General features: G+C 46.5%; 1 protein-coding gene across 1 annotated transcript in view; it reads left to right on the top strand.

Moving 5' to 3' along the window:
* The window catches only part of LOC116827890 (mitogen-activated protein kinase kinase kinase 3-like), a 111,661-nt gene extending 89,874 nt beyond the window's left edge, over positions 1-21,787 (top strand). Inside the window, exons 10-17 of the mRNA XM_032785735.2 lie at positions 5,445-5,512; positions 7,990-8,082; positions 9,279-9,473; positions 10,400-10,548; positions 11,340-11,471; positions 14,534-14,663; positions 16,044-16,221; positions 19,378-21,787. Of these exons, the coding sequence (XP_032641626.1) occupies positions 5,445-5,512; positions 7,990-8,082; positions 9,279-9,473; positions 10,400-10,548; positions 11,340-11,471; positions 14,534-14,663; positions 16,044-16,221; positions 19,378-19,606 (1,174 nt within the window). The 3' untranslated portion in view covers positions 19,607-21,787. The remainder of the gene's footprint in view (positions 1-5,444; positions 5,513-7,989; positions 8,083-9,278; positions 9,474-10,399; positions 10,549-11,339; positions 11,472-14,533; positions 14,664-16,043; positions 16,222-19,377) is intronic.
* The last annotated feature ends 5,710 nt before the right edge of the window (positions 21,788-27,497 follow it).

The following is a 27,497-nucleotide window of genomic DNA, read 5'->3' as shown; positions in this document are numbered from 1 at the left end:
AGGGAAATTTAGTCTGAATACCAAGAAATAAATCCTAACATGAGAGAGCCGTTAGCCTGCAGAATAGTCTCCCCGTGGAAGTGAGGGAAGCACCATGCCTTGAGTCGTATAATACTGGACTGAACAAAGGACAGATGGGAACAGCCCTGCATCAGCAGGGGATTAGATAACCTATTTGACCTTTTCCCTCTCCAGTTTCTCTGGTTCTTGGAAGATCTTTTTCCCCTTTCATCCCTATGGATTTCTAGATCACTGGATCAATATCACCTTAGCTGCTCCCTGCCTCCTGTCTACCCATAGAGTATGTTCTCAATTCAGTGTTGTAAATTGAGCAGTCACAGACAGACATCCACACCTCCAAAGGTGCTGAGGATACCATAGGAAAAACAACTAAGCTCCTCTGCAAGAAGCAGCTAGGACACATTTTGCTAAGTGACTGCAGGTCATTAGTGCTGCCAGTTAAATCCAGACCCACCAGTGCATTTGTGACAGCTAACTTGCCCCAGTGCAGGTTAGTGTCTCAGATATGATGTCTTTTTCTTTTGGGAAGCCATTTATTTTCCTTATCACTGAGTTTCTTTCTTCCCTCATGACTGTTTTGACTCTCTATTATATTAGCATTGCATTACAGCAGGTCCGATTTGTATCGATCTGATCCTTACGTGCGCTCCAACTTTGCACATTTCAGCTGTCTCAGCCCTACACTCCATTGACTTTTTGTGCCTTGTAATAATTTCCACTCACACAATTGCTCTTCATCAAATGTACATGAAATGTGGGCTCCCTTCCTCCCAGCCCATCCACTCCTCCTTGATTTCACAATTAAGTATAAATATCTCTGGAGGAGGGATAGTTCAGTGGTTTGAGCATTGGCCTGCTAAACCCAGGGTTGTGAGCTCAACCCTTGAGGGGGCCATTTAGGGAACTGAGATAAAAATCTTGTTGCCAAGCTGGTGTACATAAGCCTAAAGTACCTTGGGTATCCCCTTTGAATTTGGCCTAGGCACTTCTGTCATAAACAGATAGCTGAGGGTTAATGTTTCTTTCACCTTGAACCTTAGCGTTCATAAACTGAGAAGCTAGCATGAACCCTCTAAGCTTTGAAAAATCCGGTTTCCTGATTGGTCCTCTTGTCAGGTGTTTGGTTCCCTTTGCTAACCCTTTACAGGTAAAAGAAACATTAACCCTTAGCTATCTGTTTATGACAACTTCTTTGAGTAATGGCTGCAGAACTGGACCCTTGACTGGGTGCTGCAGATGTTGTTTCCAATTGCCTGGTATTGGCTGAAAGGACAACCTGCATGTGTGGGCAAAAAGAGGAGAGAATTAAAATGTGAGGGCTCTTTCTTTCTGTTACTCAGTTCTGTGCCAGCATGTTCTGTACACTAACACCTGACCAGCTCCAACTGTGCCGGCCCACCGGTCTCTGAGTTAGGAGAGAGCAAAGACTGGTATAAAGACTCTTCTCCAAACAGCCAAACCTGTCCTTGTCACAGCTCCATGACCTAAAGCCTTCTTGTGTCAGTTCCTTCCAGGTAACTTCACCTCAGAGGGACTTTTTCTGAGGACCTTCTAAGAGAGTCCAAAATAAAGTTGAGAATGAAAACTCAGTCTGAACTCAGCAGTCACCACTGATCAAAGTCCCAATACACTGTCATTCTGCATCGCATTTTTTTTACACTAACACTTTTTACACTACCTCAAACTGCTTCATTGAGCTACAGTGACTAATGCAGCTAAATAATCAGAGCAAGATGAGGCAGAAAGCGAGAGACACCTTGTAGACAATGAGGAGAAGCTATTTTCTGCTGAGATTTGAAATCAGAGGAACATAATTGAAATCAAAGGATATAGGATGACTGGTTCACATGGCAGGAGCTTGAGAGGAGAAGGCTCTTGCGCCAGCACTGCTGAGGTGGTGTGGAGGCTCTGAGAGATGAGGGAAGAAAGAGGAAGAGGCATGAAGACTTGATGGATTTTAAGTACTCCTGGGGGAATTCTGCACCAAAAAATTAAAAATTCTGTGCACAATTTTTTAAAAATTCTGCATATTTTGTCAAAATTGCACAATATCGTGCCAGTTTCAATTATTTTGATCATTTATTTCAAAATATGTGTCAGCAACTATGTCAATACAGACAACAAACAAGATTCAGGAATTGTTTTTTGACAAATAGATTCCCTACTAGGCATGTGAATCCAGAACTTTGAGTAATGCACTGAAATGACATACAGAAGCGTATTTCCCACACTCCTCCGTTACCTGACTCCCCTCAGAAGCAGTGCAAAGGCTTGGGGGAGTCAGGTAACGGAGGAGCGGAGGGAAAAGGAAGTAATTGCTGGGAAGAAGCCTGGGTGTGAACTTGGAGGGATGTTGGGTGTGGGTGAAAGTCTGAAACAGGTTGTTTTTTGGGCCGGGAGGAATTGTTATGGAGCCTCTCCTATGCAGACCCTTGCTGACCCCTAGCGTCTTATTTAGTCAAGCACAGCTGCCCACATCCCCCCCAGCCCCATGGTGTCCTTGCACCCCCACTCAGCCACCCCTCCTCCCTGCATCCCCATGTGTCCCTATGCCCACACTCAGCCACCCACCATGTGGTCCTGCTCCCACACTCCCGTTCAGCCCCCTACCCCAGTCTGTCCCCCGGCCCACTAGTCTTTCTGAACCCCGGTCTGGGACCCTCCCCCCCAGCAGGTCCATCTGCCCCATGCTGTCCATCTTCCTCCACCCCCATCTCCCATGCCTCCTGACCTGGTCCAATGGGCAGGATGCTGTGAGGAAGACAGCCTCTTTCTCTTCTTTATCTACACCTGTGGGAGTAGCTGCTTTCTGTTCATCTGCTACAGTGACCCCTGATGAGCAAAAGACATTAACTGCAGCATCTTTCTGGCAGAATGTATTTTCTGCAGGGGGAGAAAAATTCTGTGCCGCACATGAATTCTGCACATGTGCAGTAGCCCAGAATTCCCACAGGAGTTTTTACAGATGTTTAACAGAAGCCACTAAAGTTAGACATTTTAAAATCAGTAGCTGCACATAACTTCATCCAAGAGTTTTAAAAGGTCTGGCCAAGTAGCTTGCTGCACCATTAATGTTGATTTTTAACAAGTCTTGGAGCACTGGGGAAGTTCCAGAAGACTGGACGAAAGATAATGTGCCAATTTTTAAGAAGGGTAAATGGGATGACCCCAGGTAATTATAGGCCTGTCAGCCTGATATCGATCCTAGGCAAGATAATGGAGGAGTTGATACCGAACTCAAAAAAGATTTACAGAGCAAACATTTTTACCATTATAGAGCAAATACTTTAAAGGAGGGTAATGAGCATAATACAAATCAACACCACACAACATTTTGATAAAAAATTGGAATGATATAAAATTAACATGGCACATGTTAAATGGATTCAAAACTGTGTAACTGGTAGGTCTCAAAAAGTAACTATAAACAAAGAATTGTCATCAAGTGACAGGTCCTGCAGGGATTTGTTCTGGGCCATATGCTATTTAACATTTTAATCAATTATCTGGAAGGAAACATAAAATCATCACTGATAAAGTTTGCACATGATGCAAAAATTGAGGGGGGGGCGGTAAATAATGATGAAGACAGGTCACTGACTCAGAGTGAGCTAGATCACTTGCGCAAGCAAACCATGTACATTTTAATATGGCTCAATGTATACATCTGGGAACAAAGAATGCAGGCCATACTTACAGGATGGGGGACTCTATACCAGGAAGCAGTGACTCTGAAAAAGATTTGGGGTCTGTGGTGTGTAATCTGCTGAACATGAGCTCCCAGTGTGATGCTGTGGCCAAAAGAGCAGAATGCGATCCTACAGTGCATAAACACAGGAATTTCAAGTAGGGAGTAGAGAGGTTATTCTACCTCTGTATTTGGCACTGGTGTGACCACTGCTGCTAGAATCCTGTATCTAGTTCTGGTGCTCAGTATTCAAGAAGGATTTTGATAAATTGGAGAGGGTTCCGAGAAAAGCCATGAGAACGATTAAAGGATTAGAAAACCTGCCTTAGAGATGGTAGACTCAAGGAGCTCAATATATTGATCTTAACAAAGAGAAGGTTCGGGGTTGACTTCATCACAGTCTATAAGTACCTACCTGGGGAACAAATATTTAATAATGGGCTCTTCGGTCTAGCCGAGAAAGGTCTAACACAATCTAATGGCTGGAAGTTGAAGCTAGACAAAGTCAGACTGGAAATAAGGTGTATATTTTTAACAGTGAGAGTAATTAAGCATTGAAACAATTTACCAAGGACCATGGTAGATCCTGCATCACTGACCATTTTTAAATCAAGATTGTATGTTTTTCTGAAAGATCTGCTCTGGGAATTATTGTGGGGAAGTTCTATGGCCTATGTTACACAGAAGATCAGACTAGATGAGCACAAGTTCAATTCTGACCTTGGAATCTGAGACCATGTGGTCCAATGTTGTTGTTAATCTGGAGGTGGTGATAAGGCAGGCTAACCAATGGGGGGAAGAGAGGAAAGCTTATCATGGGCTGTTAAGAAATGCTTTATGAAAATTACCATTTTTCTCCATAGCTAAAACCATTAATAATACATAGTTCTTATGTAGTGCTTTTCATCATTAGATCTCAAAGCGCTTTATGAAGGAGGTCACTATGATTATCCCCATTTTACAAATGGGGAAACTGAGGCAGAGAGAAGTAATGCACCTTGCCCAAGGCCAATGGCAGAGCCAGGACTAGAACCCAGGAAGCCTGAATACCTGTCCAGCGATCTGTTCTCTGGTCTTAGCCTGAAGGCTTGATTCTCTAACATACTGAGCACCCTCCACTCCCCAATGGATTCAGTGGAGTTGTTGGTGCTCAGCACCTCATAGGATTCTCCATAATGCAGGGAGCAAGTAGCTTATTCCCAGCTGTACAGCAAAAGGGAGCCCCTATAGGTTCATATTTACCAAGTGTGGCAGACAGGGGTGTCGGTGTATGATTCCATGCCCATCAAGTGATGTTAAAAGGCCAGGAAAGTTGCAAAGTTGAGCACTCACTTGTCAAGAAATGAGGACATTAATTCTGCTGTCTTGTGCATATGCATCACTGTGGTACAGTCTAATTACAGGATCCTGTGCTGTTCTTTCCACAGGGTCCCCACCTCATTCAGTGCACACGTCGGACAGGGAGTTCTCCAGCAAAGCACATGCTTAACTTTAAGCACATGAGTGTTCCCACTGAGTGCCCCTGGTTAAAGTTAAGCACTTGCTTAAGTGTTCTGCTGGATCAGGGCCTGAATGAAAGGAGCTTGCATCGTACATTTGTCTGGAGTTCAGTGCATCCAGCCTCGTTCTATGTAATAGTAGTAGGTGATATATTATCGATGTATAATGAATGCAGACGCGATTCTGATCACTGGATCTGTTTGAAACAATAAGGTGTTTCTGTCTTTTCCCACAGCCCGCCCTTTACCCAAACCCCTGTTCCCAGAAGGAAGAGCCAACCCAAAGACAGTCTTGATTGCCTGGGTAAGAATACGTAGGATTTGCTGTCAAAGGAACAGCACAGCCATGCGGCAGTAATGTGGGCTTTCAAAACAGCTGTGTGAGAATCAGACGACACAACGGAATACTACGGGGTTAAATCGTTCAAAACAAACCAGCTTCACTGCTCATGTTAGAAGTAGCCACTGCAATTCTTAAACCTAGACACGTTTTAAAATCTAAGGACCCAGTGCTACAAACAGATACTGCCAAGCTTAATGATCACTGTAAGACTTTTGAAGTGAACAGGACTATTGAGGATACTAAATGCTATGGGGCCTGATTCTGAAATCAGTTTCCTCCTTCTCCCACCCCCCGTCTAAATCAGGAGTAACTCCACTGAAGTTAATGGAGATACACTAATGTAAAGGTGATCTGAGATCAGAATTAAGCCCTGTGCCTAGTAGTAAGTGCTTGCAGGATTGGGTCCTCCTGCTTGTTCTGTTTGTTTACTTCTTGCCTTTCTCTCATTTGGGGAGAAGAAAATAAGCTACTCAGTTTCACCTTCGTTTCTAGTCAGATTCTAATCAGTCTCACTTTAGATTCTTATGTCCTATGTTGCTATTGAGGGAGGGATAGCTCAGTGGTTTGAGCACTGGCCTGCCAAACCCAGGGTTGTGAGTTCAGTCCTTGAGGGAGCCAGTTAGGGAACTGGGGTAAAAATCTGTCTGGGGATTGGTCTTGCTTTGAGCAGGGGGTTGGACTACATGACCTCCTGAGGTCCCTTCCAACCCTGATATTCTGTGATTCTATTGGATTGCAAAATACTGCAGAGGAAAAAAAATTCTCCATTTGCATTAATAAGAGATGCAATCAATAACATTGGAAATGCCTTACGGAAAGTGTATTGGTAACTTGTAAGGATCTTAGTTTAATGCTCAACTGAGCATAAATGTCCAGCTGGTTAAGTCATGGAAACTTCACAATACTGTAGTGGCTTTTGCTACTAAAAATGGACACATGGCTATCTGCCTATAGCAGATAACACATTTTTGGCTTGAGGCAGCACTTAGGGATCGAACCAGGGAACTTGAGGCTTTAAGTCAATACTTGCAGTGAAGTTTTAATATGTCCCTGGTGGCAATGGATTCATTTCACTTGAAAACACGACTCCGCATCACTGCTCACGCATGGCTTGTCGTTAACCTCTCGACCTGGCATTGTTGCTTTTCTTGCTGCCCATACTTGAGCCATTGTGTGCTCTGCCCCAGCGCTAGAGTAATGGTAAAATCATGCTGAAGTCAGGCTGATGCCAGGATTGGTCTCCAAGGAGCAGCTCCTGGCTCAGGGCTAAGACAAACAATCCTTCAGAATAAGCTGTTTAGTCAGGATTTGATAGGGGAAAAACAGGAGGTGAAAGATGAGGGGGTGGGAATTGAAGATATTTTAATCTAATGTTGTTCTATGCTACCAGTGATGGCATCCTGTACTTCTCATTATAAATGTTTCTATCCCTATCCATCCATCAATCCCTTTCTTTCTCATTTAATCTCATTGTAACTCAAATTTTAGCACTTTTACCCAACGTAATCTCTTGTGTCTAACTTAATTTTCTCTCTCTAGTGTTGTTCTGATTATATAACACCTCATGTGCCAGGAATTAAACTAGTCTCAAACATTTATGGCTCAGCATGACCCCTTTATGAGGGGCAGATTATTTTACATCTGCTGCTCTGGAGTTCTTGCACTTTCCTCTGAAGCATCTGGCCACTGGCCGCGATGGGATACTGGACTAGATACACCTTAGGTCTGATCCAGTATGGAAGTTCATTAGTTTCCTAAGCGGGAGATTTATAACCTTGAATAGAACCAGGCATAGTTCTGTGTAAATTCCCTGCTCTCTAACCAATGAGGTGGAGAAACTAGCTGTGGCGTGGATTAGGATAGTGGCAAGGGGGTTAGGAAAGACTGGGAATATGTGTGGGGTTGAGCACAGAGAAGGGGGCATGGAGGCAACCAGGGACAATGGGAGGAGGAGGAAAGTAGAGAGATGAGAAAAGAAAACGAGACACAGATGTAAGAAAATGTATCCCATTGGAGAACAATGGCTCTTCTCAATCACATACAAGAAGTTATGACTCCAAGGAAGACAGGTCTAGCTTAGAAAGAGGCAGGAGCAATTGTGATGGGGCCAAACCATCTGAAGAAATAAAAAATAAACTGGGCTGCTGAGCCTTTCTTTAAATATTGTGGACCATAGCCTGCTCCTATTGAAGTCACTGGCAAAGCTTGTGTTGGCTTCCTGGGGCCAAGACTGGTCCTCTTTGCCCCCAGCCTTTTGTCCACGATGGGCAGATTTCAGAAACGAGCCATGGAAAATGTCTCATCTTGGGAATGAACAGTCTTCTGTTTGGTCTCTCCATTGCATTTTTATGTGAAAAACAGAACTTCCAGTGAGAGGTGCTCCGGGAATTCCTCACAGAGTTGATCTGATGGAGATTTTTCTCTTTCTCTCCTGTCAGATTTCGATATCCCATTTTGTGAGCGATTCGGGAAAGGTGGGACCTTCCCCAGACAATATCACCTTTCCCAGAGCCGCAAGGACTATAGCGACGGTGAGACAATAACCAGTGCATGTGGGCTCAGGGGAAAAGCTCGCTAATGGCCTAAACCAAGGAATAGAGCATTGGCCTGGACAGGAGCAACTTGGCATGAGTTCTTGGCTCTGCCACAGACTTCCTGTGTGACCGCGGGCAAGTCACTTGAACTGCTCTGGGCCCATGTGAGCACTGCTGGCACACATTGTAAGTTCCCTAGTGTGTGTTAATGCAGTTACTGTTTGAAATGGGACTACGTTAACACAAACCAGGGAACTTTTAGTGCACACTAGCAGGGTCCACACAGGCCACTTAATGCGCAACATGCTAGCGTGCGTTAGAATTTGCAGCTTCTGGCATGGTTTAAAGCACTGTGCAGACACCCCCGAACTCCCGTTCTCTCAGATGACCTTTTCCATAGGTGCCGGCTTCCCCTGTACCCAGGGGGTGCTCAATGCGCCTTGCCCCTGCTCCACCCCTTCCCCCAAACCTCTGCCCCGCCCCTGCTCTGCCCCCAGCTCAACTCTTCCCCACCTCTTTCTGTCCCCTCCCCTAAGCGTGCCCCATCCCTGCTCCTCCCCCTCTTTCCTGGAGCCAACCTGCATGCCACGAAACAGCTGTTCGTGGCATACAAGGGGGAGGCGTGGGGCTGGGGAGGGAGCCTTGGCTGCTGGTGGGTGCTAAGCACATGCTAATTTTTCTCTGTGGGTGCTCCAGCCCTGCCTCAAAGAACTTGGAGTATACGCTGGGAATCAGAATCCAAGTTGCGCTGTGATTGATTGATTTTGATTTTATTAAACCTGTATAGCTGGTGAAAACCACTGGGTGGACACACTTAATTTGATTTAAACCTGGCTTATGTTGATTTAATTTAAATTGATTCCTTGACAAGTTAAGCAAAGGTTTTAATCAACTTAAAAATGCCCAGGTGGGTTTTGCATCAGTTTAACTAAGAGCTCGTATACGCTGTGCTGCAGCATGGACTATGGGGGTGCGAATAGCAGAGTACACTGAATGGTTGGGCTGTCACTGCCCTGTGTGGATGCTGCAGCAGCATCTCAGTGGGGCAGCTAGAGCACAATGCTGCAATGTACACCTCTGTAGCAAAGCAATTGAAACAGGGACCACTTTGAATCCAGACAGGGTCTGAGTGTATGACGAGAGACAAGACGTTGCACGTCCTTGTCAGTAATTCTCCTGCTTTCCTCACGAAGGCCGAAGGACTTTCCCAAGAAGTTACATCCCTCAGGAGAATCGGTTTCAGCTCGTCCCTTCCAGCAGAACAAAGAGCTTCAACGGGGACAGCAAGCTCCTCACCTTACAGTACGAGGAGCACAGGACCAAATGGTGGATCGACTGTGACAAGGGACTGCAGGTTTTCAGCACGTCCTCCAGCAAGTCCAGGAACTGTGAGTGAATTTCAACAGGTTGTTGTTTAGAATCTCAGGCTGTGATCTTGTCTTCTAAGTATGGTCAGGCAGGGCTGGTAGAGGGGAAACCTCCAAGGAGAACTTAGGGACTGGGGTGGATCAGCAGATGGCACTTTCCTCTCAGTCCTGAGTCAGTACTGAACCAAAGGCACGAGGAGGGATAGCTCAGTCCATTGCCCTGCTAAACCCAGGGTTGTGAGTTCAATCCTTGAGGGGGCCATTTAGGGATCTGGGGCAAAAATCTGTTTGGAGTTTGGCCCTGCTTTGAGCAGGGGGTTGGACTAGATGACCTCCTAAGGTCCCTTCCAACCCTGATATTCTATGAATGCCCCAGCATGGTGTTAAGGGATGCTCTGCTCCTGGGAGACGGCTCCAAGAGAAAGCCCTGACTGCTCATGGTCAGTTAAGATCTCCTGGCACTTTCCATAAAGATAGGGGTGTTCTGGCCAGATTCCATCCTGGGCGATTATATTCCACCTGCAGCTACAGTGGGATAAATGATTCTCCACTTCCTGCTCCGAACGGCCGCATAACAGTGCTGTGCCCTGTTAACCATCGCTTGTGTTCCACTCCAGCAGTGGCTGCACATCACTGGGGGGTAGTGAAGGGACTCCAACATTACACAGTAAAACATTTTCAGCCCTTGCAGGAGGGAAGGCACTGTATTAATGTACATCCTTGGGCCTGATCCTGCTCTCACTTACATTGGTGTAAATCAGGTAAGCCAGTGGAGTGAAAGCAGCATGAATGGGATGGGACTCAGGCTCTAAGTGCTGGTCTTTGTGGTAGGTGCTAATGCACTCTGTGTGCCCGCACTCATGGCACAGCAGATTAGATCTGCATTGCAAAGGGTCCAGTGACCCCTATTCTGTGTCCTGACTGTGCCATCAATGTGTCTCCTGCAGCCCTGCAGGCGCCAGTGAACTGGAGGTTGGGGAAGCTCCTTGGCAGAGGGGCCTTCGGAGAGGTTTATCTCTGCTACGACGCAGACACTGGCAGGGAGCTGTCGGTGAAGCAGGTGCCCTTTGACCCAGACAGTCAAGAGACGAGCAAGGTGAGTGTGAGGACTGGACTGAGCCTTCCTGAAGAGCTTATGGGGCTGTTTAAAGAGCAGGTCACAACTGGGAGCGAAGGGGTCACAGTCATCCTGCCCTTCCCGTATTGCTGAGTGGGATAGAGGTCCTGAGATGGGGTCTGCTGGCATATATTGTCCCCTATGTCACCACTAGGCGATGCATGACTGCTGTGCATAGTTCCTGTATGTGCTGTGCTGGCCCCCCTGGCTCAGAGCTGTTTGTGACTTCCCACAGAGCCCATGGACACCTGCCACGGCCTAAGCCATCCAGTGACCATTCATCTTCCCCTCCAGGACCTGCGTGATGCTAGCCCAGCCTGCGTCGCCAGTCTCATCTCTCACCATCTCCTGTACTTTCTGCTCTTCTGTGATGCCAGCCCCAGGGCTCCATTCACCACCCTCCACTCCCATCTCTGGATAGCCCATTTGCCCAGCCTCTGCTTTTCCTGCATGGCTGCCCCTCGTGAAAGCTTGGTGCTGCCCTTCAGAAACAAGAGAATAAATAAATCTCTGCCTGCCTGCCTGCATCTCTCTCTAACAATCCCAAGCAGAGTCCAGCTCTGCCTTTCCCAGTGTGTTCTGACTCTTTTAGGCTGTAACTTCCTTGGGAGAGCAGCCATCTTTCTTCTTAGGTCTTGTACAGCACTAGGGAGATAGTCAGTGCTTCAGAAATCCTCTAGGAGAATAAGCGTGAATGTGGCAGTATTTCTGCAGTGATGCGACGTTTGTAGGTCTTTCTTTTCATCGTGTAACGTTCTGTATTGTCGCAGGAGGTAAATGCCTTAGAATGTGAGATCCAGCTGTTGAAGACCCTTCGCCATGACAGGATAGTCCAGTATTACGGTTGCTTGCGGGATCCAGAGGAGAGGAAGTTGTCTATCTTTGTGGAATACATGCCAGGGGTAAGTGTGACAGCAGCCGACCCATGTGGTTATTTACAGAGATGGACCTGAACCAGAGAGCTGAATCCAAATGCCTCCCAGCTCAGGCAAAGTTTGGATCTGGAGTCAGATTTCGCAACCTGGCCCTTGTCTATAATGGCCCAAATCTAAATCCTGATTCCAAACACCCCTGAAATTTGGGGCAGTCAGATCCTGATTTGAACATTGCAGAAGGGCCCTATCTGTGTGACACAGCCTGGAATATGAACACGGCTGAATTTGGGATTGGATCCAGATCTGGATCCAATCTGTGTGGCTTGGGCCCATCCCTGGTTATTTATTACAAAGCACTCTGGGAAAGGTTAATTGTAGTACAATCCGTACGCAGCTATCATGAGTTATTTATTTATTCTAATATGTGCACATTGAAAACACAACATTACTAATTATCCTGTCCTTGGAGACCAAGTCATCTCGTGGCGATGCTGTTTTATCATGTCAGGACGTCACCAGGTCATGACTCTGTTTGTGTAGAATGAAATATCTCCAGGGGCAATGTAAAATCAAGATGCTTTAATATTCTGCTAGGTGGCGCAGGGGATGTAACTTGCCTCTTTTCTTACTACTTTAAGTTAAACCAGCCTAAAATCCCTGGAGCAGAGCTTCAGCTAGTGTAAACAGCAGTGCTGATTTACACTGGCTGAGGATCTGGCCCCCTCAGCCCCACCTACCAATGTGTTATTTACACCTTCTTACACATCATCTCTGGATTTGTCCTCTAGACTGTGGGGGAGCAAACCTATGTTTATTCATAGATTTTTTTTTTTTTTTTTTTTTTAAGGCCAGAAGGGACCATTCGATTATATAGTCACAAATAGCTTTGGTAGAAAACATGGTAGAAAATCCTCCATCAGATCCACATGAACGACAATTTGAACTAGCCCCCTAGCACAATCCCCTCTCTCTAACCGCAGCCCAATGAACACATTTGTTTCTGGAGGCTGTCTTTCTGATCCCTGACATAAACCTCCATGCATGGGACCAAAAGGATAAACCCAGTGCAGTGTAATCAGTCTCCTCGCTGTTCGTTCTACAACATGCCCATGTCTGTTACCTGCCAAGAAGCCAGCATTTGTGCTGGGGCTGTTTCCTGTTCCTGGATCGGAATGTTTGCTTTCCTTCCGATAAGCCAGCGCTCTGGCCAAATAAAGATTGACTTTCGCTCTGCGGCAACAGCTTATTTCACAACATCAGCCCAGGGCTCTGCTTTCTTTTGTACTGTTGGTGGAAGAGGACCAACTCCCAAGCTGTACGGAGCAGCAGTTCTGAAGTGCTCTGCCTCTGGCTGAGATTCTGATTTAATGCAGCTGGCTTGGCAAGAGCTGCATGGGGTCTAGCTTGTGCAGAACCTTCCGGACCATGGCTGGCGCTAGCCGGTGTCGATAGCCTGTCGGTTTGTAATTCACCCATTTAAACAATTGTTGGAGTGTCTTCCACACACACACAACCCGCATCCTGCTTTAAATTAAACTGAGGGCGAAAGGGGCTGGTCTGTTTGATTCTAGTACAAGATGAGATCCTCAAAAGGGCCCTGCCGCAGTGCAACCTTCATGTCCAGCGCCTACCCCACAGACTGAGATCCACAGAAGGTCAAAGAGTGGAGAGCTCAAATGCCTAACCAAAGATTTTCCATCAGAGGACATTGACAGAACCCCAAATGATACCCAGCTGTAGTGGGGGAGGGCCCCTGATAGGTTCCTCCTCCTGGAACGCTATTGGCCACCCGCTTTAAAGTGGGAGGGAGCAAAACAGGAACCCAGGGCTAAGCAAAAGCTCAGGCTGCGGTGGGGTGAGGTCAGGAACAATAAGAATGTCGGTGGAAGACTGAGCAGAGAACCCAGACAACCCCTGCTGCTCCCCAGTGGGCGAAAGGTGCCAGACTGACAGCCCTGGAGACTATCTATCCATAGAACAAGGGCCAGGGCGAGCTTCCCTCAGACAGGATGGAATCCTTCCTCAGCATTTGGAGTCCTGTAGTTGGGTAGCTCCTTTCGTGTAAATCTTCTCTATGGAACAACCACTCTGGTTGGCTTACCTGGAGATTGAGCCAGGGAGCTGTAGACCTAAAAGCCTCAGAGCCTATTGCTTGAGCTAAAGCACCCACTTCATTACCTTCAGCAGTAAAACTCATGTTTTGAGATCCAGAGTTCCTAGGATCAATCCTGGCAGCGGATCCAACCAGGGATGTTGTTACATCTGGTTGTCTACATAGGCCTGTGGATGTCGGTAGTTCCAGCTGAGCTTCCCCAGCCTGGGGAAATGTGTAGGGTGACCAGACAGCTAATGTGAAAAATCGGGACAGGGTGGGGGGTAATAGGAGCCTATATAAGAAAGAGACTCAAAAATCAGGACTGTCCCTATAAAATCGGGACATCTGGTCACCGTAGAAATGTGATGCTAAGAGAAAATGTCTTTGTCCTGCTTCAGTGCCTAGGCAATGTGTAGAAGTCTCCGAGTCAGCTCCAAACTAATGGACGTGTTCCTTTCACTCAAGTGGTGAGAGGATCAAGCTTATGTAAATGAATTTTCTACAAACAAGCTGACCAATGATGTGATCCAGCCACTAGAGGGGGATAGAGAACAATGTTGCGTTAGCAAGGGTTGTAGGTACAATACTGCCCTTTCTCATCCATTCCATGGGGATATTGTAATTCAGGTGTGATCCTTGCTCCATTATGTTTCAGTGTCTCTGATTTCATATATTCCTCTTTTGTATCTCAGTTAAATTCAGTAAAGCTTTTTATAAACCAGAAAGTAAACCTGAAAACCTTGAACTATTTACACTAAACGGTCTGTTACACCTTGTATTTAGCTGCCACTCTGAGTACATTTCCCAGACCTGGAGAAGAGCTCTTTGTAGCTCAAAAGCTTGTCTCTCTCTCCAGCAGAAGTTGGTCCAATACAAGATATTACTTCACCCAGCTTGTCTCTCAGAAAATGGTCACAGAAATATAAAAGCCAGTGTGACACAATACGCATCATTCACTCCTGTGGTTTGTTTATATGTGTTTCATTTCCAATAGGGTTCCATAAAGGACCAATTAAAAGCATATGGTGCTCTGACCGAGAACGTCACCCGGAAGTACACCAGGCAGATCCTGCAGGGAGTCTTCTACTTACACAGCAATATGATTGTCCACAGGGATATTAAAGGTAAGTAGATTGGACTGTGAGATCGCCTTCCTGCTCTGATCTAGTAGCACCTTAAGTAATGTCGTGGAAAAAATCACCCATGCATTGATTTGAGTTCAGAGACTCAAGCCTCAGGGCCCATTTATTGACACACACCAATGCGTTGAGGATAGCAGTGTTGAATCTGTGCCCCCGATACAAAGCATGCGGAGACTTTTAAAGCTTAAAACTGCAAACAAATTACATATAGTTAAGTAATGATAACCATATTAGGAATAAAATTACACCCACTTTAGCAACAGCAACCTTATTAGGAAAAATAGAGTTAGGGTCCTTTGGTACTTTCCAGCCATCTGTTGCAACCTTGCTTAGGATGGGTGAAATGTGAGTAGAGGGCTTTTTGGTGGTTTTCAACGCTGTTACAACCTTGCCTTTTATGGGGTGCTTATTACACAGTTGTCTTTTTACGGGGTCCGTTACACAATGGGGTAGTTACACAAATGGGATGGGGGTGGCATGGTTACACAAATGGAGTAGGGAGAGGTATGGTCTGTGATTCACACTTATATGTTACCTTATTGCTTCACACAAGCGGCTGTTATATTTTATAAGCAGTACGCACATATTGCAAATGGTTCCTGTTTTTAGGGCTTTCCATCGCCTGCCCTCTGCGCCCCTCCCCCCCTTGCACACAGTGCCTTGGCCAAGGTTTCAGGCCTGCTGCCCCAACCAACTATGCAAAGCCCAAATTATCGGGGGCCCCCAATTTTCCACCACAGTAGGATTCTGTGCCTCATGGTCAGAGCGAAGCTCTAGAGACTGAGACACATAGTTTCTAGCCCTGGCTCTGCCTTGGGCCTGCAGTGTGGTCTTGAATAAATTCCTTAGGCCAGAATTTTCAAAAGTGACATCTGACTTGGGAGGGGTGTGTATGCCCCAAATATTGAGTGTCCAATTGGAAATACTAATTCTGAGAGCCCCCATTGGCTCCTTTTGCAATTCTGTGAGCTTAGCACCAGGCCTGAGGTAATGGACATTCATGCTGAGTTACCGTAAGCCAGAAGTCACTTTTGGAAGATATTGGCCGTACCTTTTCTGTAACTTAGTTTATCTTCCTGTTTCACTGGAGATTGGTAATTTATTTATTGTCTCCCAGGGGTGCTTTGGAGTTGATGCTAAAGTGCTTTGGGTGGGATTTTCAGGGAACTAAGAGACAGGCCTCTTTGAAAATTCCAGTTTTTTTTAAAAAAAAAAAAAGTCCCTAGCATAGTGCTTTCATGTAGCTAAATGTCATCTTTTCCAACTCTGAAAATGCTGGCCCTTTGCCTGAGCCTTCCCTTGCTGGAGCTGTGTTGGCCCTGGTTGCAATTTTATCTCTTGGGTTTTGTGCTTGACCCTTAGGTGCCAACATTTTGCGAGATTCTGCTGGGAATGTGAAACTAGGAGATTTTGGAGCCAGCAAACGCATCCAGACCATCTGCATGTCTGGAACGGGAATTAAATCAGTCACCGGAACGCCGTACTGGATGAGCCCAGAGGTGATCAGTGGAGAAGGCTATGGAAGGAAAGCTGACGTGTGGTAAGAAACCAAGTAATCTCAGCACAGAATCTCTACTGCAGTGGGTCAGCCCTGCAATTTTCTAATGTAGCCTGTATCCGTTCATCACTTCGAGAATTACAGTGGTTAATTTTCCAAGGCCAGCCAGTATAACTAACATTTGCAAGACAGTATGGGTTAGTGGCTGGAACAGTGTGCTTATAGTTAGAACTGACTACCAAGATTTTCAGTAGTGGTTAGTGATTTTTTTTTTTTTTTTTTTTTTTTTTGGATGCTCAACTTGAGACACCTTAAAAAGAGTCTGATTTCCAGAGGGTGGGTGCTGAGCACCTACTGAAATTCAGGCTTCTTCATGGTGTTTCAGACTGAACACCCAAAAACATCCCAAATCCCTACTCGCTTTTGGAAATTTCCAACCTGGATGCTGATTTTGGGTGCACCAATTCTTCGGACGTCCAGCTGGAGATTCCTTGAATCTGCCTTTAAGTAACCCTGAGCACCCTTCCCTCCCTGGGAACTGCAGGAGCTCTGAAAAACGGGCTGTCGAGATTTGCAGGTGGGATCTCAAAACTGGAGGCATCCAAAATTGGTGGCGACTCTTGAACATTTTGGATACTTGAGCTTTGCAGGACTGGGCCCTGAGCCTGAACAGCTGGAATAATAGTCATCACCCTAATGAACTACAACAATACTGAATGCACAGCACATATTCCCTTGACTCTTCCAACAACCGGGCTCGGTGGAAACCAGCCATTGTAGCTGCTTCTCACTGGGGAGAATGCCTGAGGAGTTGTTGGCAGACATCCTTACTGCCACCTGTCCCAGTTGATAGGCGGGAAGTGCAGCTATGTTTTATTCATTGCAATTACGAGCCAAGATTGCCAAGCTGGTGTAAATGAGGCCGGAGGAAATGCCATGCTGCTAAGATTCCACCCCAAGGGCTGGGAAGCTGGCCTGCTTTCTTCTGCCTCTGCCTTTTTTTTTTTTTTTTTTTTTTTTTTTTTTTTTTTTTTTATTCAGGCTGCTTCTTCTGGACTCCTCCTTCCCAGAAGCAAATGGGAGATGAAGCCAGACAGGGAGCAAAGCCTTGTTTGGCTGCAGATGTCTTTGGGTAGTAAACATGATTTGCAAGGTAGATCGGCTGCTGCCAACCAATATAGGTACAAAATATTCCCAGTGAGCTGGCTCCCAATTTGGGGATGGCTACACTGCTATTAAAAACCTGCAGCTGGCCTGTGCCATCTGGCTTGGGCATGGGCTAATGGCCTGTTTAACTGTGGTGTGAATGTCCACGCTCAGGTTGCAGCCTGAGCTTTGCTACAGTGCAGGGTCTAGAGCTCAGGCTGCTAGGTGGGAGGGTCCCAGAGCTTAGGCTGCAGCTTGAGCCCAAACATGTATGTACACAGCAATAAAACAGCCCCTTAGCCCGAGCCCTGTGAGCTCGAGTCAGCTGGCACAGGCCAGCCGTAAGTGTCTAATTGCAGTGTAGATGTACCCTTTCAGGCCTGTATGCTTCCCTTTGTTAAGGGGGGAAATTCACCCCTGTGAAGAGGACCAGCACACCTATGTACCAGTTCACCAAGGCCCTGGGGAACCCCTTGGAAAATGGGACCTTAATTCTGCAGCAAGAAAGAATTGCCCAGTGGTTAGGGTTCTAACATGAGATTGGAGATGGCTGGGTTCAAGCTTCTGCTCTGCCACAGACTCTTTGTGTGACCTTGGGCGAGACCCGTATGGCCTGGTTTTCAACGGTATCTAAAGCTGCAGGTAGGTGCTTAGCATGGCTTTCAAAGGTGCCTAACTCTCATTTAACCCATTTTGGTGCTTTTGAAAATCCCACTGGGCACCTCTCTGCATGTCCATACATTAGAAAAATCTGACCCTTAGTCTGTCTGGCTCTGACTTTTAAAGGTATTCAGGCATTGCTTCCTTTCAATATTGACTTTTAGTGAGGTTCAGGCTCCTAAGTCATTTTTGAAAATGAGCCTGAGGCAATGTCTACACTAGAGAGTTTACAGCTGCACAGCTGTACCAATGCAGCTGTAAGATCGCTCATGTAGCCGCTCTATGCCAACAGGAGAGAGCTCTTCCGTCAGCATAATAAAAGCACCTCCACGAGCAGCAGTAGTTACGTCGGTGGGAGAAGCTCTCCCACCAACACAGCACTGTGCACACCAGCGCTTCTGTCAGTGTGACTTATGTCACTCAGAGGGGTGGGTTTTTTCTCACTCTTATGCATCATAAGTTAAATTGGCAAAAGTGGCAGTGCAGAGATGGCCTTAGCCATCTAAGTCATTTAGTCCTTGCAGTGCTGAGCAGAGCAACACCGCTGGACCTCAGTGCGCCAGCTGTAAAATGGGGATAATAGCACTGCATTACCGCACAGTGGGGAGATGAGGATAAATGCATTAAAGATCATGAGGTGCTCAGATACTGCAGTAATGGGGACCATATAGGTATCTGAGATAGAGATTCTGTAGCATTCTGGTGGAAATCCTGCATCTGTTTTCAAAGTGGAGGGTTGACTGAATTAACTGTGAGGCTGTCCAGTGTAATCACTACAGTTGCTCTGGGTTTATTTTTTACATTAAATTGAATTTATTTTGTGTTTTGTCCCAGTTCTAGATTTCAGTGCATCACAGATTGTCATCTTTCAATGTTGGAGTTAACAATCAGTTAAAGTGCATGAAACAATTCACACCTTTCAAATCTGTTTTGTCTCTCCTGAAAATAGAAGCAGACATCACTGTGTCTCTTAACCTTGACAACATGCTTCGCATCTACCTGCACAACCGTAAGGGCTAGAAACCTGGTTTCAAAATGACAGCTGAAAGTGTGGAGCAAATTCTGCAACAAGGGGCAAATCCTGCAGCAGAATCTGCTGAATTGCAGAATATACACTGAGTCCTGTTCTTACATCCCTCTTGAATTTAGGCCTTCACTGAGACTTAAGTACCTAGCCCATGTGCTGGCCCTCTGCACTGGGATGAATTTCACCTAAACAGAGGACTTCCATTTCCAAGGTGATCTGTCTGTGGTATCTTTATAGCCCTAAATTTAGGGAATTTCACGTCTAGGGAATAGTTTAGGGTGAAAGATTTAGGGGCAGGGAGTGAACCAGGACAATGGCTGGATGAAAGTCTTTCTTTTTTTCTAATCCTCTGTTTTCCATTGCAGGAGCGTGGGCTGCACTGTGGTGGAGATGTTAACAGAAAAGCCACCCTGGGCAGAATTTGAAGCCATGGCGGCCATTTTCAAAATTGCCACCCAGCCGACCAAGCCCCAGCTCCCAGTCGGTGTCTCGGACTCCTGCCGCAACTTCCTCAAGCAGATCTTTGTGGAAGAGAAGCGGAGGCCCACAGCAGAGGACCTGCTGAGACATTCATTCATGAACTGCAGCCTCTAGTCCCTTGCGGCGGGTTAGGGGAAATGCAGGTGAAAGATAAAAGGAAATGGGGGGTGGGGGGTTTAAAAAACAGACCCACAGACCGTTGTGCTCTGAAATGCAGACCTCAGCCTGGGTTGGGATCCTTCACTCCTCATTGTAAGCTAGGGGGCCACTGTCGGTGTTCCTTTGTAAGCTGCACTTATGACCATCTAACTGTGGAGACAGGTGGCTGTCGCCACGTTTGGGGCTGGAGGGAGTTCGGAATTGGGGATCATCCTTGGAACACATCGCCATCGATGCTAGGGGCAAACTCGCCCGCCCCGTTATTGATTGGATGTCTCGTAGCAGAGGAGCTGGGAATAGTAACTCACTCGCTTCAGAGGAATGATGGAACGAACTCTGGCACCCCCTGCTGGCTGTGAAAGCAGCACTGGCAACATCCCACAAGGAAGCCGTCTCTTCCGCAGGGTAGCAGCAGTGGCTGCCGTTTACAGTTTGACAGACACCGAGAGGGATTCAGACATGAAACAAAGGGAAACAAACCCAGGACCAAAGAATGATCGGCATAGGTGTGTCGTTCGTGTCAAAGGGGGAAAGCAATCTTGTTGTGGGGGTGGGGATGGGAGGCAAAGTCCATAGCAACATCTCCAGCCCTTCAGAGGGGAGGATTCGGGTTGTTTTGTGCCTTAGGTGGTTACAGTGGAGTGAGAGCCTCATTCAGCACAAGGTATCCAGTCAAGGACATGACTACAATGCAGCCATGCTGAGTCGGCGTTCTTGTACCTGTAAAATAGTATAAGTGCAAGGCATTCTTCTTCTCTGGATACAATAAGGTCCCTGTCGGTTATTCATTGGTAAAGCTGGCCACAGGACCTCTGTGTGTTCATCCATTGTTCAGCGAATGTGTGTGTCTATATGATGCTGATGCCAGTGGCGCCCTCAGCTCAGCACAAGCTTGTTCTTCAGCGCCTGATCCTGTTCCCACTGAAACAGTCGCTGCTCGCCCAAGCCCTGCCTCCTCCCCAACTGATCAAGTTGACAAGAGTAAACAGGACAAATGCCCATTTTTGTCAGGATGGCTGGGACAGGGCTTAAAAAAGGGTCTGTCCTGGCCAAAACAGGACATGTGGTCACCCTATCACTCCTTGCCCCATAAGGGAAGTGAGCTGTGCCAGCTCTTTTCCTGGCACAGTTGCCTTCCCCCTCCATGTTGGCTCAGGAGTGTTTCAGGAGTGGAGTCAAGTCTCTGCCCACCTATGTGGGAGGGGGAGGAGCAGCCTCTCAGCAACACACACACACAACCCTCATCCACTGATTTTAATGGGAACGGAACAGGTGAGGGTGTAAGTAACTGTTTCTCATATCCCTAGCTGTGCCAGCCTGTGACCAGTTCCAATATGCTGCTAACAAAGGGTCCAGCCTGCAGAGCGCCGAGTGCCTTCAGCTCTGTCCCTTGTAGGATCAGGCCCTAGATGACGCTGCAGAGCATCAAGTGTAGAAAAGCTGTGCAGGAGGTAGAATTCACCCCAGCGCACAGAACTAGCACAAGGGCTCGGTACCTCTCAAGGCCTCAAAAGGGGACATTTGTGGGACTTCAGTGATACATAGACTCTGTGCAAGGGCTGTATGCAGGGGCATATTTCATCCCGAGGCCAGGTCTAGACTACAGACCTATATTGGTATAAGTACATCGCACAGGGGTGTGAAAAGTCCATACCCCTGAGAGAAGTAGTTATGCCGACCTACCCCAGCTCCAAGTAGACAGTGGTGGGTTGATGGGAGAGCTTCTCCCACCAACATAGCTATAAGGTGTATTAACTACGCCAAAGGGAGAAGCTCTTCTGTTGGCACAGTAGTGTCTTCACTAAAGTGCTACAGTGGTGCAGCTGCTTTGGGTTTTATGGAAATGTAATGGGGATCCATACAAGGGACTCTCAGTGCTCCTAGAGCCTGATTCTTATCAGGAACAAACTCCAGAGACTTCAGTGAAGTTACACCGGAGTGAAAGCAGAATCCTGCCTATAGAACTGAACAGAGAGTATCATTCTGGAGGCTTCTGCAGGAGGAACATAGGCCCTGATTCTGCACCACAGAAATCAGGGAGAGTTGTGCTGTTAAACTTTAATGGGAATGGGATCAAGCCCCTAGTTCTCTATTAAATTCTATCAGATGACTCAAAAATTCTTTATTATTATTATTTATATTCCTATACTGCTCAGGAGCTCCAGGCATGGGTCAGGGTCCCATTTGCTAGGTGCTTTTATCACTCTGTTATAGTCAGTAGGACTTTCCATAAAGAAAGAGTTTAAAGGATTATTAGGAAAATGTAAAAATGTTTTAAATTATTTTGAATCTGACAATTTCTCCATTCGCTGGCCTGATTTTAAAAAACAAATTGTCCTCAATCCCTTTTTTAATTAATTGAGAACAAAATCTGACTCCTAGCCAGTCCATCTGGATTTGATTCTCGGTCTCTCAGAGGGCCAGTAGGGTAATGTTGACAATAGGCGCTGAACTATGAGCAATGTGATGCCGTGCATGGGTAGGGCTGAAATGTAACCTACTTTTAAAGATCTGTTTGCAATGGAACATGGAACTCCTTCTAGATGCTGTTTCTAAACAAATTCCTCCAGGCTTCCTTTCTACCTGCAAGTCCATTCCAGGGCTCGGTGCATTGACTGAAACTTTGCTTCCGGAGCAACTCAGCCATGTGCTGCCCCGTATGGCAGGCTGCAATCACAAGTCAGTCCTGCCTTAGGGTGACCATATTTCTCAAAGGGAAAACAGGACATTGCGTGGGGCTAGACCCGACACCCCCTCCCCCCAAGACCCCTCCCACATGCGAGGCTAGGGCTGGTGTCACTGCTCGCCCAAGCCCTCCCCCCCACCCCCGAACTGATCAAGTTGATGAGCAAATGGGACAAATGCCCATTTTTGTCAGTCAGGATGGTTGGGACAGGACTGAAAAAAGCGTCTGTCCCAGCCAAAACAGGACACATGTTCACCCTATCACTCCTTGCCCCATAAGGGAAGTGAGCTGTGCCAGCCCTTTTCCTAGCACAGTTGCCTTCCCCCTCCATGTTGGCTCAGTAGTGTTTCAGGGAGAGGAGTCAAGTCTCTGCCCATCTGTGTGGAAGCGGGAAGCGCAGCCCCTCAGCAGCTCCTCTGCGGGGATGTAAGGAGACATCTGACACACATCTATGTACCTGCATGGATCAGCTCAACCGAGCCGTATGCGAACAAACCTGGGTGCACATCCACGAAGGAGATGACAGACCCCTCGTTCCACTGCAGGTTGCTGAGAGGCTTATTATAAATAGTGAGGGTGAAGAGAGAACTTTTAAAACATTAAGAGCTACCCTGACAGTAGCCAAATTGTGCAGGTTCTCTACTGAGAGAGATCCCTAGACTTGAAGGGCAGTTTTCTCTCCCACCCTCCTTAAATGATTTTGTGTGGGCAAAACATCCCCCTGTGATGCCATAGGGCAACCTGGTCATGCCTCTTTGTTTGATGTTTACAGTCACTAGGCTTTGTCATGAGGTGATGTCCTGCAGCACAAAAGCTTGGCTAGCATCCTGGGGCTAGCAGGGGTTCAGGTGTAGGAATGTCAGTGGGCTCAATCCTACAGGCCTTGCGCAAACAGAAACTGTCAGTAACTTTCCTAGGAGCGCTGTATCAAGGGCCTGATCCTGGGTCTCTTATGCAGTGCTACCCTTAGGTTTAGTTCTGCAAGTGGAGAAGTTATCTAACTCTAAATGCAGCTATGGCATGTAAGGCAACACCCACAAGGAGCGAACTCCATCCCCCTGTATAGAGGGAGGGCACAAAACTCTCATACCACCTCACTCCATGTAGGGCTTATGTGGTGCATGGCCCTGCACAGAAGTGAATTTCATCAGAGTGCCCCTCCTGACAGCCCTGGTCATTGGGACCTTCCCTTGTCTGTGTCTGTGACTGTCTGGTAAATCACTCCTCAGGTGCCTTTGCCTTTTTTTTAAATGCCCTTGCAGTGTTTTGCTATATAAAATAGAACGAGGGAAAGAGAATGTAATATGATTCCATGTATATTTTTTTACATGTAAGGAATTGGAAAGTACATTCATCTAATGTATAGTAGAAGCAGTTGGCTCATATCAAATCTTGCTCTTTTTTTGGGAATATTATCAATACTGTATCATGTATATGTATTGTAATTTTTTTCCTTATCTAGGGAAAAGGCTCAAGTGTGATATTGTATATCATCAGACTTTATACTGTAGCCTATAAATCTGTATAATTCCTTCACACCAGGCCAAATATCATTAGCCAGCAAGTTGTATATAAGAAAACAGTTTGGGATATAGAAAGCTGACTCATGGAGGGTAAGATTGAGGCCATAATTGGAACCAGAGGCCTTGTATGATTCAGCCTGCAGAGACGGCTATATTTTTTTTATTCTTGAAAAAAGTAACGTTGAGAGACTATTTAAGCCAATGATTACTGGGTTTTGCTAGAAATAATGTATTTGTTAAGGTCTGAGACTTGAAAAAAAATTGTATGCATCACTCTGTCCAGTGCTTGACCATTCCTGCAGTATGGTATGTCTCACCTTGCCCTATATGCACTGGTCCAGTTAAGGTTATTGGATGGGCAGGTCATGATCACCCCGGAGCTGGGAGATTAGGCTTTACTTGAAAAGAGAGCACCATGCAGGATAGAGTTTGGGAATAGGGGATCGTACTGCCCATACAAGGACCAGAACTGAGACACTGTAACTACAGCTGTGTTTAAATGTGTTGGGAGCAAATCCTCTTCTCCATTATGCTGCTGTGAATCCAGTCAGATGCTTCATAACTGAGAACTGAGTGTGGCCCACTTACTCTAGCTTATTTGTTCCATATCTGTCTGCCTCAGTGGATGTATATTCCAAACCAGCCCCTCTTCAAGGGCTACAATCTGACTTTAGAAACAGTCCTGCACAAAGGCTGGTGCCTAAACTGCTTGCCCCTAGCAGTAGCTCCAGGAGGCAGTGTGACTCAGAGACATGATGCTGAGTCAGTCTCTCCCCCTACTTCCTCCTTGCTCCGAGCTGGCCATGATTTCTGTGGGCCCACCCATCCCTGCAATACCTCTACCCATGCTGGCGTGGCTGCCCTGGCCAGAGATTAATGGAAGAAGGGAGAGTCAAGACTTAGCCTTTCCCCACCCACCTGCTCCAGGGAGGGAGTAAGCAGGTGAATCAGGTCACTACACCTTACTAGCAACTCCGATGAAACAGCGATGGTTTATTCACTGAAAATGACACATCATGTATTTTTGTAATCCCAGCCAGTGCAACCGAGTTCTTCTTCCTTATCCAGTGGGTTAGGCCTTTATCCTGTAAATATAATGACACCCCCCACATGGGCCATCAGAACTTCTGTTACCTTCACTGGTAAATGCATGAGTTGCTGCTATCTGAGCTGAAGTAGTAACTCTATTAGCAGCTGTAGTAGACTTTCATCCTCTTGTGCACCAGCCAGTAGAGGGTGACAAAGACCCACGCTCTCCAAGTGTGGGGTACTCGCTCATGTTACACAAATCAGCAAAACAAAAACTACACATGTGCTTCGTTGGATTGGCTCCAGGAGTAACTTTACACATGTAAGTAACGCCATTAAATGAGACCACTCGTGCCTAAAGTTACTCACATGTTTTAAGTATTTGCAGGATTGAGGCTGGTGTTACAAAGGAAATGCTTCAGGAGGCCAAGTTGTGTAATGAAACTCGTTTGCAAATTCCTGCCTTTTCATTTGTCTGATCAAAGATGCTATCACTGGTATAGTACTCTTGCCTGGCAACGCATAGATACTCACTATAGTAGCAGTACAGCAAGTGTCTTAGAAATGATTTCTACTTTGCAGGAATTAGCCCATATGAAACAGAAGCTAATACTGCAGGTTTGGAAAGCAGGACACCTTGTTGAATGTACTTTGTAAAATGCTGTAAATGCTTTCCCCTCCTCCATGCATGAAATTAAATATTTTTTAACTTTGTGGTATTGTGAAACCAATTTTCCTATTTTATTGGGGAGCTGGGGGGAGGATAAGAGAAGTATGTTCATTATGAGATGAAATGTTTCATCTTATAAGTGCAGCATTATAGTATGTGTGCACACACAATATTAATAGAGATGCATGTTCTATCAGGTATAATATTATTTATTCTGCTTCAGCCACTTTGTGCTGTGCAGGAATCTGGCCCTAACTGGTTGGATGAGAATTGCCCTAGTGCAGAGGAGCTTAACTGCTAGAAACCAGTGTAACCAGATCCTACGGCAATTGACACCCCTGTCCTCTACACGCACATACACCCCGAGGTTGGCCTAGGGATGGTGTTAGGAGCAAGACAAAGCACATCTGCACTCAGCCAGTGCTCAATAAGTAGACAGAGCTGTAGCTACCCAGCATAAGTTAAAGCAGCCCCTGGCTAGCTGACCAATCTCTCCACTTTGTCTGGAGATTCCTGCACAGGAGACAACTGACTCTCAAGAGTGGCTGTAGCCCCAGTCCTGAACAAGTAACACACTCATGTTAGTGACCCTGTTGACTTCAATTGGACTGCTCACATGAGTCTTTTAGGACTGAGGGCTAAATCACCCTCAGGTTGCTGCAGCCTTCAGAGTATAAGGGTAAGGGCTACCACAGCGGACAGAGATTATATTTCAGATGGGAGTTAGGGAGAGGGGAACTGTGTTTTGGGGGGGGTTTTGACCAGAAAACTTTCTGTTCTGTCCCAAATGCTGTGCATGCAGTTAACTGGCCATTCTGGTGTCTGTTTGCAGGCACAAGTCTTTTGTGCCAGGAAGCATAAGGCAACCCAATCACTAATAGAGTCACGATTATTCTGAAACTTGAAAAATACTTATGTTACGGGACTGCAAGTGCCTTGAATAAGTGCATATTGTAGCCAGTTTTATCATGCCATCCCCTTCAGACATTTATCAAGCTCAGTCTTGAAGTCAATTAGTTTTTTTGCCCCCCACTGCTCCCCTTGGAAGGCTGTTCCAGTACATCACTGTGATGGTGATACCCCAGGGTGTAATCTGGGCTGCTGAACAGCTGTGTCCCCTCATACTCCAGCCTGCAATGCCTTTTACCAGGGGTGCCATTTCAGATTTTGGTAGGGTGGGGTAATTTTAACTGTCATTCCAGGGGTTAATTAGGTACCTGAAAGCTCTAATTCAGTGGTCCCCAACCATTCCGTGTGGCGGGTGCCAGACGACTAGCTGCCGAGGACCGTGGCTGCCGGACAAGCAGCCGCTGAGAAGTGGCAACGCCAAGAAGCGTCGCCGCTGAAATGCCACCAAGAAGTAGCATCATCAAGAGGTGTCACCGCCAAAATGCTGCTGATTTTCGGTGGCAACGCCTCTTGATGACGCTACTTCTTAGCGGCATTTCAGTGGTGACGCTTCTCGGTGTTGCTGCTTGTCAGGGGCATTTTGGCAGCTGCTTGTTTGGTAGCCAGTAGGCGGGCACACATAGATGCCCTGGCAGGTGCCATGGCACTCAGGCACTGCAGTGGGGACCACTGCTCTAGTTTTTCTGGTAGATTGTCGTAGCTTTCCTACTCAGATTTGAACCTTAGCGTTCATAAACTGAGAAGCTAGCATGATCCCCTCTAAGCTTAATTACCAGCTTAGATCTGATAGCCTGCCACCAACCAGGAATTCCAGTGCCTGGTACACTCTGGTCCCCCCCAAAACCTTCCCTGGGGACCCCAAGAACCCAAATCCCTTGGATTCTTAAAACAAGGAGAAATAAACCATTTCCCTTCCTGCTCTTTACTTCCTCCCAGATTTTCCCACCCTGGGTATACTAGGAGATTTCCCTGCTTCAATCCCTTGAAACACAAAACCGAGAGGACAATTTACCTTCCCCCTCCTTCTTT

This window comes from Chelonoidis abingdonii, chromosome 2 (assembly GCF_003597395.2).
Source record: "Chelonoidis abingdonii isolate Lonesome George chromosome 2, CheloAbing_2.0, whole genome shotgun sequence".
NCBI classification, from domain to species: domain Eukaryota; kingdom Metazoa; phylum Chordata; order Testudines; family Testudinidae; genus Chelonoidis; species Chelonoidis abingdonii.
This window is presented reverse-complemented; position numbering and strand designations above follow the sequence as displayed.